At 33.4% G+C, this 15,657-nt stretch overlaps 1 protein-coding gene across 1 annotated transcript; it reads right to left on the bottom strand.

Annotated features, from left to right (window-relative positions):
* Positions 1 to 943: 943 nt before the first annotated feature.
* LOC127724897 (putative ATP-dependent DNA helicase Q1) lies at positions 944 to 4,220 on the bottom strand. Its single transcript, XM_052231899.1, has 4 exons — positions 3,266 to 4,220; positions 2,521 to 2,662; positions 1,588 to 1,914; positions 944 to 963 (listed from the first exon to the last, which is right to left on the bottom strand). The coding sequence occupies exons 1-4, from the start codon at positions 4,199 to 4,201 to the stop codon at positions 944 to 946; spliced, it is 1,425 nt and encodes a 474-aa protein (XP_052087859.1). The 5' UTR covers positions 4,202 to 4,220.
* Between the last annotated feature and the right edge of the window lie 11,437 nt (positions 4,221 to 15,657).

Below are 15,657 nucleotides of genomic sequence, written 5' to 3'. Positions count from 1 at the left end.
TGGATCTCTCTGAAATTGTACTGCAAGGTGCCATACCACAAAGGGAAGGCTGGGATTGATTTGGGGGGTAATTGCCTCAAAATGTTAGGAATTAGGGGCCATTAAGGGGCAAAAAACAAGCATTTTTCTAGTTTCAGGACAATAACTTTTGTGTAAGTGTATGGATCTTTATGAAATTGTACTGCAAGGTTCCATATCATAAAGAAAAAGATGGGTTTGAGTTTGGGGGTAATTGCCCTAAACGTTGAGGAATTTGGGGCCAAAAAACAAGCATGTTTCTAGTTTCCAGACAATAACTTGTGTTCAAGTGTATGGATCTCTCTGAAATTGTACTGCAAGGTACCATACCACAAAGGGAAGGCTGGGATTGAGTTTGGGGGTGATGAATCATAAGGGGGTTCAAAAAATTTGGGGGGGGGGGGGTTTCCTTTTTTTTTTCTTTAAAATTTTCCATTTTAAATTGGTTATTTTTGATTTATATATATAAAAGCAAATAATAATGATATGGTTTGAATAGGTAAATTAAAAAATTTTAAGTTCTTAGACCACATTCATTCTGTATCAGAAACCTATGCTGTGTCAAATATTTAATTACAATCCAAATTCAGTGCTGTATGAAGCTTGAATGTTGTGTCCATACTTGCCCCAACTGTTCAGGGTTCGACCTCTGCGGTCGTATCAAGCTGCGCCCCAGCGGAGCATTTTATTTAATGTGTTACCAATATGCATGTAATGTATATATATATATATAGATATAAAGAATCGATCTATATGTTTTTTAAAATGTGATAAAATTTGTTTTGTTTATCCAAGATCCTCTCTTTTTCAAATCATTTTTTTCTAAAAAGTTATCTTAATAAATAAGGTTTATTCCTCAGTGTGGTGTTTGGGGGCATGTTTCCGCACTGCAGCTATATATATATGCTATACTTTCAATTACAATTCAAATATTCTTTTTGGCTCCTATAGTTGTATGGAATAAAGATCAAGACATCGTGGCATCACTTTCAAAGTCTTTAAACATGCATTTTACATTGTATGACACAAGATTCATAAGAATAAACTTAAGTCACATTGATAGCATTCGGTTGAATTTGTATATTTTGGTTAGGTTGATGTCTCTTTGACACATTCCACAGTTCCATTCTTTATACTTTGACTTGACATTTCTTTATTAAATGCAGAAAAAATACTTTTGATCACCTTAATGGTTTTTTTTCCCCAGCATTAGTGCATGAATTAAAAAAGTACAAATCAAATTGGTTAAGCCTAAAACCATATCTATACAACTGCTGGTCTGCAAAAATACAATAATAAATAATGATGATTAATTAAGATTTTAATAATATGAATTGTTTAGCACAATACTTTGAACAATGATTGAAATGTTTTCTGCAATTTCTGGACCAATTTTAGGATATTGTTCTAGTATAATGGTACCAGAAAGGTAGGCTTGATAGTTCTCAGATATCAAATTTGCAAGCTCTTTGGTGAGACCTGTATAAATTGCTGCATTTGGCATGTTAAGACATTCGTTTTCTGATTCAAAATAGTCGATAACAGTTGCTAATATTGAACATTTTAAACCAACATCAGTAGCAGATTGTGGCACATCAATGATATTGTCTCTTTGTTCCATTTCACTTGGAATTTCACTTTTTGTTTCAGAACACTGATTACATGTGCATTCCATTTCACATAAATCACAACATTCATGCTTGAAATTCATTTCACTGAATTCACAACCAAAATGTTCACATAAATAGGCACGTCGACAAGTTTTTGAATTGCAATAATCTCTCATTCCATCTGTCATACCAGGAACAGCTTGTGAAATATCAGATTTGTTATAGTACAAAATAGCTGTTGATGATTTACCATCTCTTCCAGCTCTGCCTATTTCTTGTATGTATACTGAAATGAAAATAAATTAACCTGTTAATTGTTATCTATCATTGTTTATGTTTGCATACATGTAAAAACACATGTATAACATACATGTACATATATATAGGTTAATTTAAATTAAGAACATTCCAAATTTTGAAACGTTAACAAAGGTTTTTACTGGTAGATTTTTGTATAAAACGATAAATTTATACAAAATTTTATAAATGGACATTCCAATACTGTATTACAGTATTTAACTTGTTTTTTTGTGTGTGTATAAATTGATGAATTTAATTGTACATATGTATAGACATTGTATATATATATATATATGCATATTATTTATTGCTTTTTTTGTACCATTGAATTATGATGTTTTGAAATACATTCATGTATATATATTAAAAAACTATAAATATGCAAGTAACTTGTCTGTTTGTTTTAATTTTTATCGTAAACTTGTCAAGTGTACAGGTCGAAAATGAGGCTTTTTTTTTTGTTCGGTGTGATATCTGAAAGCATATAGTTAGAGGACAAAATCCAATTTTCAATGAAATTCATCTCGAGTGATCAGTGAAATTTTATATCTTATTATAGACTACTTAATTTGCAATTGTATTTGAAACATACTTTCTAGTGTTTTTGGAACTCCAGCATGAATAACCCTTCTAACATTTGGTGAATCTGTACCCATACTAAATGCTTCCGTTGCAAAAAGCAGTTTAAGGTCACTTCCAGGACTTGCCATGTCACTCAAAACTTTGCTCTTCATCTAGAAAATTGAAAAAATAGAAATATTTGAAAATTTATCATACTATAATAACACAAAAAAAAATTATGGGTACATGTACATTGTCAGACCGATGCAATATACCTGTATTAACAATAAAAAAAACAAAAAAAAAAGTATGATTGCTGAAGTGACAACTCTTAATCTCAGACTAAATGAGTAACAGTACAGTAACATGTTTGTTGTAAATGTTCTGGTTCAGTTTTCAAAATTGTTGATGGTGTGGTACATCATACAGACAGGCTTGACAGAGCTGTCGTTCATTTTAAATCTCAATGTACATGGAACTATATATATATATATAGCTATATAGAATTATACTGTTACGGTTCAGCTTTAAAAGTAATTTTGATTTGTCATATTTGATTTAAAATCTCGTTTTAAAATTAATGGTGTGATAAAGTGGATGACTGGACAGACCCAGCTGAACATACATGTACATGCATAAATGGAGCCTGGAAAATAAATATATTTTTAGCAATTTAAATAATTTCTTATTTTGATGATATGGGACAGAAACCTTTAATTTCTTTTGAATTTGAATAGTTTCTTTAATGACACCAAAGAAAGTTATAAGACATTTACCTCTGATGTACATGGGCTGTGAAACTGGGCAACACATTTCTCAATATTGTCCTCTTTGTCTCCATTTTTCAATGGCCTGACCACTTCCTCATAACCATAGCCACACCAATTTATTTTCGAATAAACTATTGTCCTTTCAAAACTTGACTTGTCTGCCCGTAGTTCATCAACTAATGGTTGATAGATAAAATCATATGATTCCTGGACAGTGTTTTTTCCACCACATCCAGCTGGTCTTTTGACCAATGTCAATTTTATGTTTGGTCGGTCCATTGATGATTGGACAGTCAATGCGCTCTTCATTCCAAGCTGTTTTCTTATTTCATTTTGCATTTTGGTTGTAGCAGTTGCAGTCAAAGCCAACATTCTTGCATTTGGAAACATTGACCTCAGTTTTACAAGTTCAGTGAATTTTTCCCTGAATCCATGACCCCATTGAACTACACAGTGTGCTTCATCCACAACTATATGTGAGATTTTACTCTGCCATTTCTCTGACTTAAAAAGTCCAAACACGGCTTTATCAATAAATTGTTCTGGGTGACCCAAGATGTATGAAAAATTGCAACTTTTCAATTTTTCAATGTCAGCTTGACAGTCCTCAGATAATACACCAGTTTTTAAGCAACGTACAATATCTGAGTTCAAATGTACAGCTTTATCTCCATAGCGTACTAACTGTTCCTCTATGATAGAATTCAGCGGAGAAATTACCAGAATAGATGAATTTCTGAAATACGGCAGTGTCTCAAATATTAATGATTTTCCATATCCTGTTGGTAGAACGGCTAATGTGTCCCGAATCAACGCTTCTCTGATACACAGAAACTGAGCTGGTTTCAAAATTCTAAATTCAGTGCCCCTTAATTTGTTAATGGTTGTCAAAACTAACTTTATTTCATTCACGAGTCTAATTTTCTTTTCAAAGTCCGCCATGTTTATCTAGGACGCTGCGTATCGGAATATCTCTAGAGTCACTGAAAAGTCAATTGACCAATGCGATGGTCTAATCAGCCGATATCAATTTACCACTGACCCGTTGTTTGTGTCGAAGTATCAATCAGCGGGTGGCCAGTTTATTTCAGGACATTAGTTTAACCCTTATATTTTTAATGGCTACCAGATTCTCGTTTAATCGCGATCTTGAAAAAACGGGACAAAACGGAATAAATTCGATGTTAAATACGACATGAATTTTTATTTGTTTACAAAAACAAGAATTTAGAAATTTTAGTAACTTGTGCAGTTTATTTAAATTTTATTGTACCACGGAAATAACCGAAGTTTGGACAACAACATCTTACGCCATGTAACATATATTTCATCGTCTGCTTCATTTTTCCACTATCAGTGACAAATCTCCTAAATTACCACAGGTACTTCATTTAAAAGTCACAATATCATAATTAATGATAACATTTGTAGTTTAAAAGTTCCGTCCAGCCATGGGAACACAGAAAAACCCTCTGCAAGCAATAAATTTAAGGAGAAACGTAGCCGGAGGTGAAGATAGTAAAATCTGCTACAGAATTTCCCATAATCCATATCAAGTTACAGTGATAATGAAGTTGGTTATACTGTGGTATGTGGTCACTGTTATTCCTAGCTAACAGACAAATGCAGGTGAAATTCAAAACTTAACAAAAGTTTAAAAAAAAAATATATATATTCAAATTCACAATCTTTTAATTTTGTATACTGTCACTGTACTTCCTTTGACAAACTCTCAACAAATCTTGTCATTAATTATGACACATATCTACCTTAAACAGTCCCAGGAGATGGAGACTGTTTTTTTTCACTCTCTAAGTTTAATCATAGTAAAAGGAGACTTGAGTCTGAGTGATACATTTAGGTATAATTTGTATGCTCCCATATTGTCCAAAATTGGATTTTATGGGAATTACGATGAAGTTATGATAACCCATGATAATACCATGACTTTTGATAGGTATAGAGCATGTTACTTGGAAGTATGTGGGCTTCATACATCCTTTGAAATTCAAGCTGCAGACACATTATTTGGAGGCAATATAAATATTTGCCTCCCGCAGTCACCTGTATATTTTATGCGTCAGTTTAAACCTGATCAAAACATTTTCACTTTACCTAATACTTTAATCAGGTGCACATTTCAACCAATTAAAGCAATAAACAATTATGGCTATAACGTCACAGTACCTAAATTGCACCAAGTACCCAATTTTCAACCTATATTTATGTATGTATTCAACAAAAATAACTGCAGAAATCACAAGTTTTTTTTGAGACAAAACAATTTGTATTGTTATGATTTGACATTATACACGTCTTTCAACATATGTTAATATATTTAAATATATACAAATCGTTCACAGTGAGAATATACATGTATCAACAGATGAAGCATTCCTGGGAAAAAGTAAATCTACGAAAACATCAGTGTCGTCACCATGCGAAGTTATCTAATTATCATCTTTTAAAAATGTTAGCAACTTCACAACTACAAGTTAATTTTTCATGACCAAAATAAAATAAAGTACAAACAAAACAGCAATAAAATGCTTCGCCAAGCACAGCCTGATACAACCACAGATGTAGATTTAGCATATAAAAAAACACAAAAAATTTTATGTCAGTTGAAATCAAACATATTTTAATTTTGGACCCTTCAAACTTTAATATGGACTAATTTGAAAACAGGTATCGGGTGAGCCCAAACATTTCTATTCAGCAGCAGTCTCCAACTACATATCTCCTTAATTTCATATGATAGTCCCACAAAAATGTTGAAAATGTGTACATTTAATTTTTTTTCTAGATTCTCTCATGGCATGCATGTGAAAGCGGTACCTTTTTGGTCACTATTTATGTGTTGCGTCTAAATATGAATTGTAACACTTTATAGTGACTGACCAGGTCAAACAAATACTTCTCAAGAAACATGCAGAAAAAGAAGACAACTTGGAACAGCACCAGCCATGCCAGACTATGTAGGAATAAAAACTCAGGCAAATCGGAATAGCATGGAAGATATGTTAGTGATATGTCCTTGTGAATAGTAAGGAAAGCTATCAATAATTCTGCAATTTTATCAGGTTTATCGTACATTTGCTGTTCAAATTTTCACACAATCAGTGAATCGTTCAAAAAGGCTAAACTAACGTTTTATTATTAGCTGATTACTGAAAGTTTCAAACAATGACAAGTGTTTCATTCATGAAATAACGTGTGCATTTCTGCGAAAAAAAACATGTGTAATTTTGTGAATTAAAGGGAAAGAAGATCCTTTTGCGGTGCACTTGTGCATGTCAATTGCGAACTAACCCAATATATTTTCTTTATCATGACCAGTTCACTGATAATGACGTCGACATTATCAAGGACAAGGAGTACACATCAAAGGAAAAATGCACAAATTACCGATAAAATAATGTACACACACTGTTTGGTGTGTATCACCTGCCATATCAGTATTTGTTGCATTTATACATAAATGAGAAATAATCAATGTAAAAATGGTAAATTTTTGGAGAAAAAACCCAAAAATTATGGAAAAAAAACCAAAAATGTTGTTTTTGACCACTGACTCCTAAACTGTTGGTACCATAAACCCCAAAATCAATTCTAACCTTCCTTTTGTGTATTGAACCTTCTGGTACAATTTCATACATTGTCATAGAGATCCATTTACTTAAAGTTATTGTCCGGAAACCAAATGTGTCTTCGGACAGCAACAGCGACATGATAGCATTACTCGAAAGCAAATTTTTGACATATTCCCCATTTCGATTCTCAATTTTATTTTGCCGTCGTATAAAAACTTGAAAAGTAAGCTAATAAAACAAATTATGCAAGAAATGACATAAAACCGACTCTGAATTAGTACATGAAATTGATGTAGAAATTAACCCACAAAAAGAAGATGATCCGGAATATATTTATACTGCTGAGCAGTGTTCTCCCCTCAAATTTTAAATAACATCCTAGAAAATAGCAAAATCTTTAGATTATCAACTTAACAATCCTATTTATGGTTCCTTATATGCTTAGATGTAAATGAAAAACCTGATCAAAACATTATTCTAAACAGGCTCACTGTAAATTCAAACTCTTCTTTTAACAACCAGAATGATCCTCTTGCTGATCACATATATATGAGATGCAGGAAACTGGGAATACAATATGAACAAACAGCTAATTTAGAAAGTAAAAATAATTCAACAAACAGAAAGCGTTGTTTGCAACACTAAATAAAAAAAACAGCTACAACTTTTAGATATTGATGAAAAATATATTCCAAATCCTCCACCTTTTCATGAAAATCAACAAAAAATTAATTTAATGAAGTTATGGATTGTATAACAGTATTCATAGTTTTGAAATTAAACAAATGTCTTATTGTTTTAAATTTTGTAAAATTTGCAAAGAAAGAAAAATGGATACGAAAATGCACAAGTTAATGATTGTAAGCATTGTCATTTATATAAATCACCAATAAATTCATTTTCAGCAGAAAACAATAAGGGAGCAACAATTTAGCTCCAAAGGGGGGAGTATGGTTTTTGTTTGAGACAGATTTTTTACACGTGAAGCACTTCAATGCTATTAATCAAAATTATTTAGTCAAAATATAACACTATAAGGCATGGGGAAAATTTGGATTCAGAATATTTTTTTTGTCCTCTGCTTGAACAGAGTATTGTCAAAAATTTAATTTTTTTACCTCTTTTGCTGATCTTCTAGTCCATTTCTTTGGAATGGCATCATTTGTGGATCATCTAAGTGGTCTGGTGCTATTGTATCAGTTGTAAATTGCATTTATGGAATAACCGTTTCACAGATGATATCGGATATGTTCCTTATGTCGTAACTACAATACCCTTCCCTTTTCACGAATGTGACCTACCGAATTAGACTATTTACCGGATTTGTAATAACATAAGCAACACGACGGGTGCCACATGTGGAGCAGGATTTGCTTACCCTTCCGGAGCACCTGAGATCACCCCCAGTTTTTGGTGGGGTTCGTGTTGCTTAGTCTTTAGTTTCCTATGTTGTGTCATCTGTACTATTATTTGTCTGTTTGTTTTTTTTTATTTTTGGCCATGGCGTTGTCAGTTTGTTTTCGATCTATGAGTTCGACTGTCCCTCTGGTATCTTTCGTCCCTCTTTTGCAACTAAAAGTATAAAAGACAATTTCTTCATTCAAATAAGGAATGTATGACTTTTTTAAAAGACATCCCAAGCAATAAATAGAAAATTGTTTGTTTACAGTTTCCTGTCCAACCTTAACAAAATTGGCACTTCAATATGATATTGGTTTATACATTTCTTTTTACTCTTTTCTCATGTTTTAAATGTAAACATGTTTTAAACATGTGTCTTTTAAGGATATTTGAGAAACAGAATTGCATACCTATCTAACCAGTTGATACATTATGGGTCAAGAAACAGCCAATCAACTTTGATTTAATGATGGCCTTACTAAAAATTATCATATTTAACATATTTTAATGGATGTGAAGTTAGCAGCCGGTTCGTTATTCGATAATCGATATTCATAATCCAACCGGCTGTTAGCAGTCGGTTCGATATTCAAATTTAGTTGAAAATCATAAAAAATATAATATTTGATAACATTAAAAGCATGATTTTTATAGTTGAAAGGAGTGAAAAGATACGTAGGAAATCGTTTTATGACCCCTTCAAGTTGTCTTAAACTCTCGGTGTCCTCAAATATAAACCCTTATCAATGCTTAATAAATAAATAAATGTAATTGCATATTTGTCTTTATGTAATATAGATTTTTATCAATAAAACGACATCAAAACTGTAATTTTATATCAAATATTTCTTAAAACAAAAACTAAAACCGATCACTCTAGAAAAAATTTAGAAATATAAATAGAAATATATATGGAAAGCCCCAAAAAAGAAATACATAGCGAAAACCTACCTGAGACCGCTTTAATGACGGTGAGACCCCCCTGTTCTTTCAATGTCCATAAAATTCGACAAATTCATAGACTCTGTATAAATAAAGATTGTTTCAAAAGGATTTCCCAGAATAATGTCATCTTCGATATCTACGGAGGGCTTTGATTGTCAATTTTCAGCTAAAAATTGTCAAAATTTCAGGACAAAGGGCACAGGGAAATGGTGAGAGCCCCCTGATCCCCCTGAGCTCTCAATCTGCCTAATATTAAGCAGACAGTTAGTTAATAGGTAGATACAAACGTGACTTAAAGGAATTTGGGTACACTTCTTGTCTTCTATGTTTACGGAGGACCCAAAAAACCAGTTGGATATTCAAAATATATAGCGAAAACCTACCTTAGACCGCTTAATTAAGGGTTAGACCCCTGGTCTTTCAATGTCCATAGAATTCGACGAATTCATAGACTCTGTATAAATAAAGATTGGATCAAAAGGATTTCTCAGAAAAATGTCATCTTCGATATCTACGGCGGGCTTAGATTGTCAATGTTCAGCTAAATTAAAATTGTCATAATTTCAGGACAAAGGGCACAGGGCAATGATGAGAGCCCCCTGATCTCTCAATCTGCCTAATATTAAGCAGACAGTTAGTTAATAGGTAGATACAAACGTGACTAAAAGGAATTTGGGTACACTTCCTGTCTTCTATGTTTACGGAGGGCCCAAAGTGCCAGTTTGATATTCAAAATATATAGCGAAAACCTACCTGAGACCGCTTAAATGACGGTGAGACCCCCCTGTTCTTTCAATGTCCATAAAATTCGACGAATTCATAGACTCTGTACAAAAAAAGATTGTATCAAAAGAATTTTCCAGAATAATGTCATCTTCGATATCTACGGAGGGCTTAGATTGTCACTTTTCAACTAAAAATTGTCAAAGTTTCAGGACAAAGGGCACAGGGCAATGGTAAGAGCCCCCTGATCTCTCAATCGGCTTATATTAAGCAGACAGTTAGTTAATAGATAGATACACACTTGACTAAAAGGAATTGGGTACACTTCCTGTCTTCTATGTTTACGGAGCGCCCAAAGTGCCAGTTTGATATTCAAAATATATAGCGAAAACCTACCTTAGACCGCTTTAATAACGGTGAGACCCCCTGTTCTTTCAATGTCCATAAAATTCGACGAATTCATAAACTCTGTATAAAAAAAGATTGTATCAAAAGGATTTCCCAGAACAATGTCATCTTCGATATCTACGGAGGGCTTAGATTGTCACTTTCAGCTAAAAATTGTCAAAATTTCAGGCCAAAGGGCACAGGGCAATGGTGAGAGCCCCATGATCTCTCAATCTGCTTAATATTAAGCAAACAGTTAGTTAATAGGTAGATACAAACGTGACTAAAAGGAATTTGGGTACACTTCTTGTCTTCTATGTTTACGGAGGGCCCAAAGTGCCAGTTGAAAATATATAGCGAAAACCTACCTTAGACCGCTTAAATGACAGTGAGACCCCCCTGTTCTTTCAATGTCCATAAAATGCGACGAATTCATAGACTCTGTATAAACAAAGATTGTATCAACAGGATTTCTCAGAAAAATGTCATCTTCGATATCTACGGAGGGCTTAGATTGTCACTTTTCAGCTAAAAATTGTCAAAAATTTAGGACAAAGGGCACAGGGCAATGGTGAGAGCCCCCTGATCTCTCTCATCCTCATTTAAGCGGTCAAAGGTAGGTTTTCACTTTATATTTTGAATATCCAACTGGCACTTTGGGCGCTCCGTAAACATAGAAGACAGGAAGTGTACCCAAATTCCGTTTAGTCAAGTTTGTATCTACCTATTAACTAAATGTTTGCATAATATTAGAAAGATTGAGAGATCAGGGGGCTCTCACCATTGCCCTGTGCCCTTTGTCCTAAAATTTTGACAATTTTTAGCTGAAAAGTGACAATCTAAGCCCTCCGTAGATATCGAAGATGACATTATTCTGGAAAATCCTTGTAATACAACCTTTACATATACAGAGTCTATGATTAAGTTGAATTTTATGGACATTGAAAGACCAGGGGGGTCTCACCTTCATTTAAGCGGTCTCAGGTAGGTTTTCACTATATATTTTTAATATCTAACTGACACTTTGGGCGCTCCGTAAACATAGAAGACAGAAAGTGTACCCAAATTCCTTTTAGTCACGTTTGTATCTACATGTACCTATTAACTAAATGTCTGCATAATATTAGAAAGATTAAGAAAACAGGGAGCTCTCACCATTGCCCTGTGCCCTTTGTCCAAAAATTTACAATTTTTAGCTGAAAAGTGACAATCTAAGCCCTCCGTAGATATCGAAGATGACATTTTTCTGGGAAATCCTTCTAATAAAACCTTTACATATACAGAGTCTATGGTTAAGTTGAATTTTATGGACATTGAAAGACCAGGGGGGTCTCACCCTCATTTAAGCGGTCTCAGGTAGGTTTTCACTATATATTTTGAATATCCAACTTGCACTTTGGGCGCTCCGTAAACATAGAAGACAGGAAGTTTACCCAAATTCCTTTTAGTCACGTTTGTATCTACCTATTAACTAAATGTCTGTATAATATTAGAAAGATTGAGAGATCAGGGGGATCTCATCATTGCCCTGTGTCCTTTGTCCTAAAATTTTGACAATTTTTAGCTGAAAAGTGACAATCTAAGCCCTCCGTAGATATCGAAGATGACATCATTCTGGGAAATCAATCTAATACAACCTTTACATATACAGAGTCTATGATTAAGTTGAATTTTATGGACATTGAAAGACCAGGGGGGTCTCACCCTCATTTAAGCGGTCTCAGGTAGGTTTTTACTATATATTTCTTTTTTGGGCTTTCCATAAATATTTCTATTCATATTTCTAAATGTTTCTAGAGTTATAGGTTTTTCCATTTGTGTTAAGAAATATCATATATAAAAGTACATATTTGAAGTTGTTTTATTGATAAAAATCTATATTACATAAAGACAAATATGCAACTTAGAAAATTTACGACAGCTTGAAGAGGTCATTAAACGATTTCCTACGTATCTTATCAGTCCTCTTAACTATGAAAATCGCGCTTTTAATATTATCAAGTATTTAATTTTTTTATGATTTTCAACTAAATTTTGAATATCCAACCGACTGCTAGCAGCCGGTTGGATATTGAATATCGAATATCGAATAACGAACCGGCTGCTAACTTCACATACATCATATTTTATGCATAAAATCTATTTACAAGCAGTTAAGATGGGCTACACTTAGTTGCAAATCAATTAATATAACCAGAGCAAGTTAAAACATTTTGACAGTGTATATATCTTGGAAAGTGTCCTTTCACGGTAAATGTACACGTACATGTATAAAAATTCTATGACAGGAAATGTTTTTGATATCGTAAATTTTAAAAACATAAAGAAACGATCTTTAATACTAATTTGCGACAAGGAGATACATTTAGTGTAAAAAAAGTGTATTTATGAAAGATGGATCTAACTCAGTGCTACTTATATTTTTAAGATATATATTTATAGAGGGTACCCAACACTTTGACTAAAATAGTTTTGCCTCGTTTAATTTTCATAAAATGTTTACAAAATATTTACTTTGGCCTGTTGACAAAAATACGAAAATTTCAAGAAATTTGAACCACAAAGTTTACAGGAATAATTTCTGTGGATATATAGCAGTTTGACAAACACTAACTTTGATCATTGACAAGCTTGATTTCTCTATACGAACAGTATGTGATTAAAAAGTTAAGCTGACAGGGGCGTAGCTACCTTCTTAATGAAGTGGAATCACAAACTATAGGGCGAGGGGTCTGGGCTCCGCATATATAGCGTTTCAAAACAATCACAACCGAAATAAAACTTGGACATTTTTGTTGTGGTTTTTTGGTCAACTATTTGTTTAACTTCGAGTCGAATGAAGACTTAACATTGTCGCTTGCCTTTTTTTGTACGTGAAAGCTTTTAAAATCACGGAGATTAGTTCCATATGCTAGTATTTCACAATTGTATTGAGCAAAGTAGATTTAAAAAAACAAACAATAAACATAAACACAATACTATATGTGGAGTTTCTGTTAGCAAAACATCATGGATACCAAATACTTGGTGGAAACATTCTCATATATTTTGCTTAACATATGTATTTAGATGTTTAAACATTTTGTGGGTAAACTCTACAAGAGAGAGATGGGAATTTCGAATTTTACGTAGTTAGGAATATTCGAAGTTGAAATTAATGAACTTTTTCAGAGTAAATGGTACTTTGATCACGATCTTTTTCATGATCTGCGTTTTTAATTAGCCAGCTAATTTACAAATGCATATGCATTCGACCAGTTGTATGGCAATATCTAGATGATAACAGTGAAGATACGTGTAATAAAAGTTTGGTGTATCTTTCGAAAAAGAATCAGCAGTTTAGTGTCCTACTCTGACAGACAGTTCTTTTTAAAATTGAATGACCTAATAGTCCAGTAAAACGAGTTAGAATTAACAATTTATTTAAATGGTTTTACAATCAACCATTCGTATAGCCGGCCCATATAGAAACGACTTCGAATTATCGAATCTATATAAAAGTTTTTTTTTGTAAAATAAATAAAAAACGTAAAACATGTACTGGAAAATGTGTACTTTTTTTTTATAATAACAACAGTTCCAACTTCTCATCTACTAGTATACGGAAACTATTGATTGATTAAATGGTTATTAATGTCCGGTAGCAAATATTACATGCACACAGGACGAGATACGTTGACGTGATGTGAAAATGAACTATTTGTGTTGTCAAGACCTACATACTTAGTCATTAGTGAACTAGTTCACAAGGTTACAGTCATTATTCCCGGATCGATACGAGTTGAAGAGTCTTCATTCTAGTAAGATGTGTGCTTTGGGGCGAAGCGGAAAATAATAATCTTCAAGTTTTTTTGTTAACCCTAGAGGGATTATGTTTTTTTTACACTCAAAGCGAGTATACGGTATGGTTGTGGTACCAACAACTATGTAGCTGGTATTTTCTAAACAATGCCCGTAATATAAAAAGCTCCTCTAAGTTTACACCAGTTGTATGTAATTATCGTACACATACATGTCTTACAGGATTAAAAATTCCGCTGCATGTGTATTCCTCTTGCTTTTATTCTTTGTGTAGTTTTTAAAATGCATACATAGAAAGACCAATTCCTATATGTTAACTTTGTCCCTCACTCTCTCTCTCTCTCTTTTTTTTTTTTTTGTTTTTTTTTTTTTTTTGTTTTGTTTTTTTTTGGTGAAAACGACGTGGATGCACCTGCTGCCGTGCCTCCGGGTAGCTACGCCCCTGGCTGATTTTTAAAGAGTTAACTAACTTAGGTGTTCTGTAACCCTTTAAGTTACACCAAATAACATGTTTTCCCTTTCAAAAAAATGGTTATATTGTCTCACCTGTGACGAAAGTTGCGGAAAGCGAGACACAGGGATTGCTTTTCCGGCGACGGCGATGACGGCGTCAACAATTATTAAGTTTTCTGCGAAAGTTGGTTTGATAAGAACTACTTGTGATAGATCAATGATATTATCTATCAAGTTGCATTAATATCAGTACATATCAGTTTGAGAACTATTTTGAGGCCCTGCCCCCTAGGTCCAGTGACTTTGAGTTAATTAGCAGTTTTCAATATTAAGTTTTCTGCTTAAGTTAGATTGATAGGAACTACTTACAATAGACATATATTTTCTATAAAGATACATTATTTTCTGTCTGAACATCTCAGTTTGTCGACCATTTTCAGGCCCTGCCCACTAGATCATGGTAAGGCGACTGAATTAATAAGCAATGTTGCTATCCATCAGATTGTCTTTTTTGAATTTTATGCCGGCAGGCGAGACATATCTCTAAGTCAACAGTTCATATGAAATATATAGCAAAAAAACACTACAAGTGATTTTGTATGTACATGCTGTGTACTTGTTCGATATTTACATGTTTATATATATGACCTTTTTAACCTTGTCAAATACCGCAGATTAGGGGGACGACCATTTGATTTCCTAAGGGGGGGGGGGGGGCGGGGAGGGAGGGAGGGGAGGTGTTTTTTTTCTGAATTGGTCATTTATTTTCATCTGTTGATACGTATGCTTATTTTCATCCGCGGAAGGAGGGGGTAGGTTTCAGGTTGATTTTTTTCTATCCAAACTGCTCAGTTATGTTATTTTCATCTGTTGCTACGCATGATTATTTTTCTTTGCCGTGATAAAATTTGTTTTCACTTTTGTATCCTTAACTATTCTGCATTTTATGTTGCAGAATATTTTTTGGCATCCTGTCTTGTGCAAAGTCATCTATTTCATTGCAGTTCTCACCAGGCACAGCTATTCCTTTTCAAAATCCTCCTCCCCTTCCTTTTCAACTAAAAAATCCAATGGTTGTCCTCTTAGAAATAATTT

Source organism: Mytilus californianus, unplaced genomic scaffold (genome assembly GCF_021869535.1).
Source record: "Mytilus californianus isolate M0D057914Y unplaced genomic scaffold, xbMytCali1.0.p SCAF_14, whole genome shotgun sequence".
NCBI lineage: Eukaryota > Metazoa > Mollusca > Bivalvia > Mytilida > Mytilidae > Mytilus > Mytilus californianus.
The sequence above is the reverse complement of the archived record's forward strand: the minus strand, read 5'-3'. Positions and strand labels throughout refer to the sequence as shown.

What these genes read in the sequence shown, in the direction of transcription:
- LOC127724897 (XM_052231899.1), bottom strand. Translation starts at nt 4,201, where the DNA reads ATGGCGGACTTTGAAAAGAAAATTAGACTCGTGAATGAAATAAAGTTA. An exon ending in ACAGCCCATGTACATCAGAG is followed by an intron (nt 2,663 to 3,265) that starts GTAAATGTCTTA and finishes TCAATTTTCTAG; the next exon opens with ATGAAGAGCAAAGTTTTGAG. An exon ending in AGTTCCAAAAACACTAGAAA is followed by an intron (nt 1,915 to 2,520) that starts GTATGTTTCAAA and finishes TTTTCATTTCAG; the next exon opens with TATACATACAAGAAATAGGC.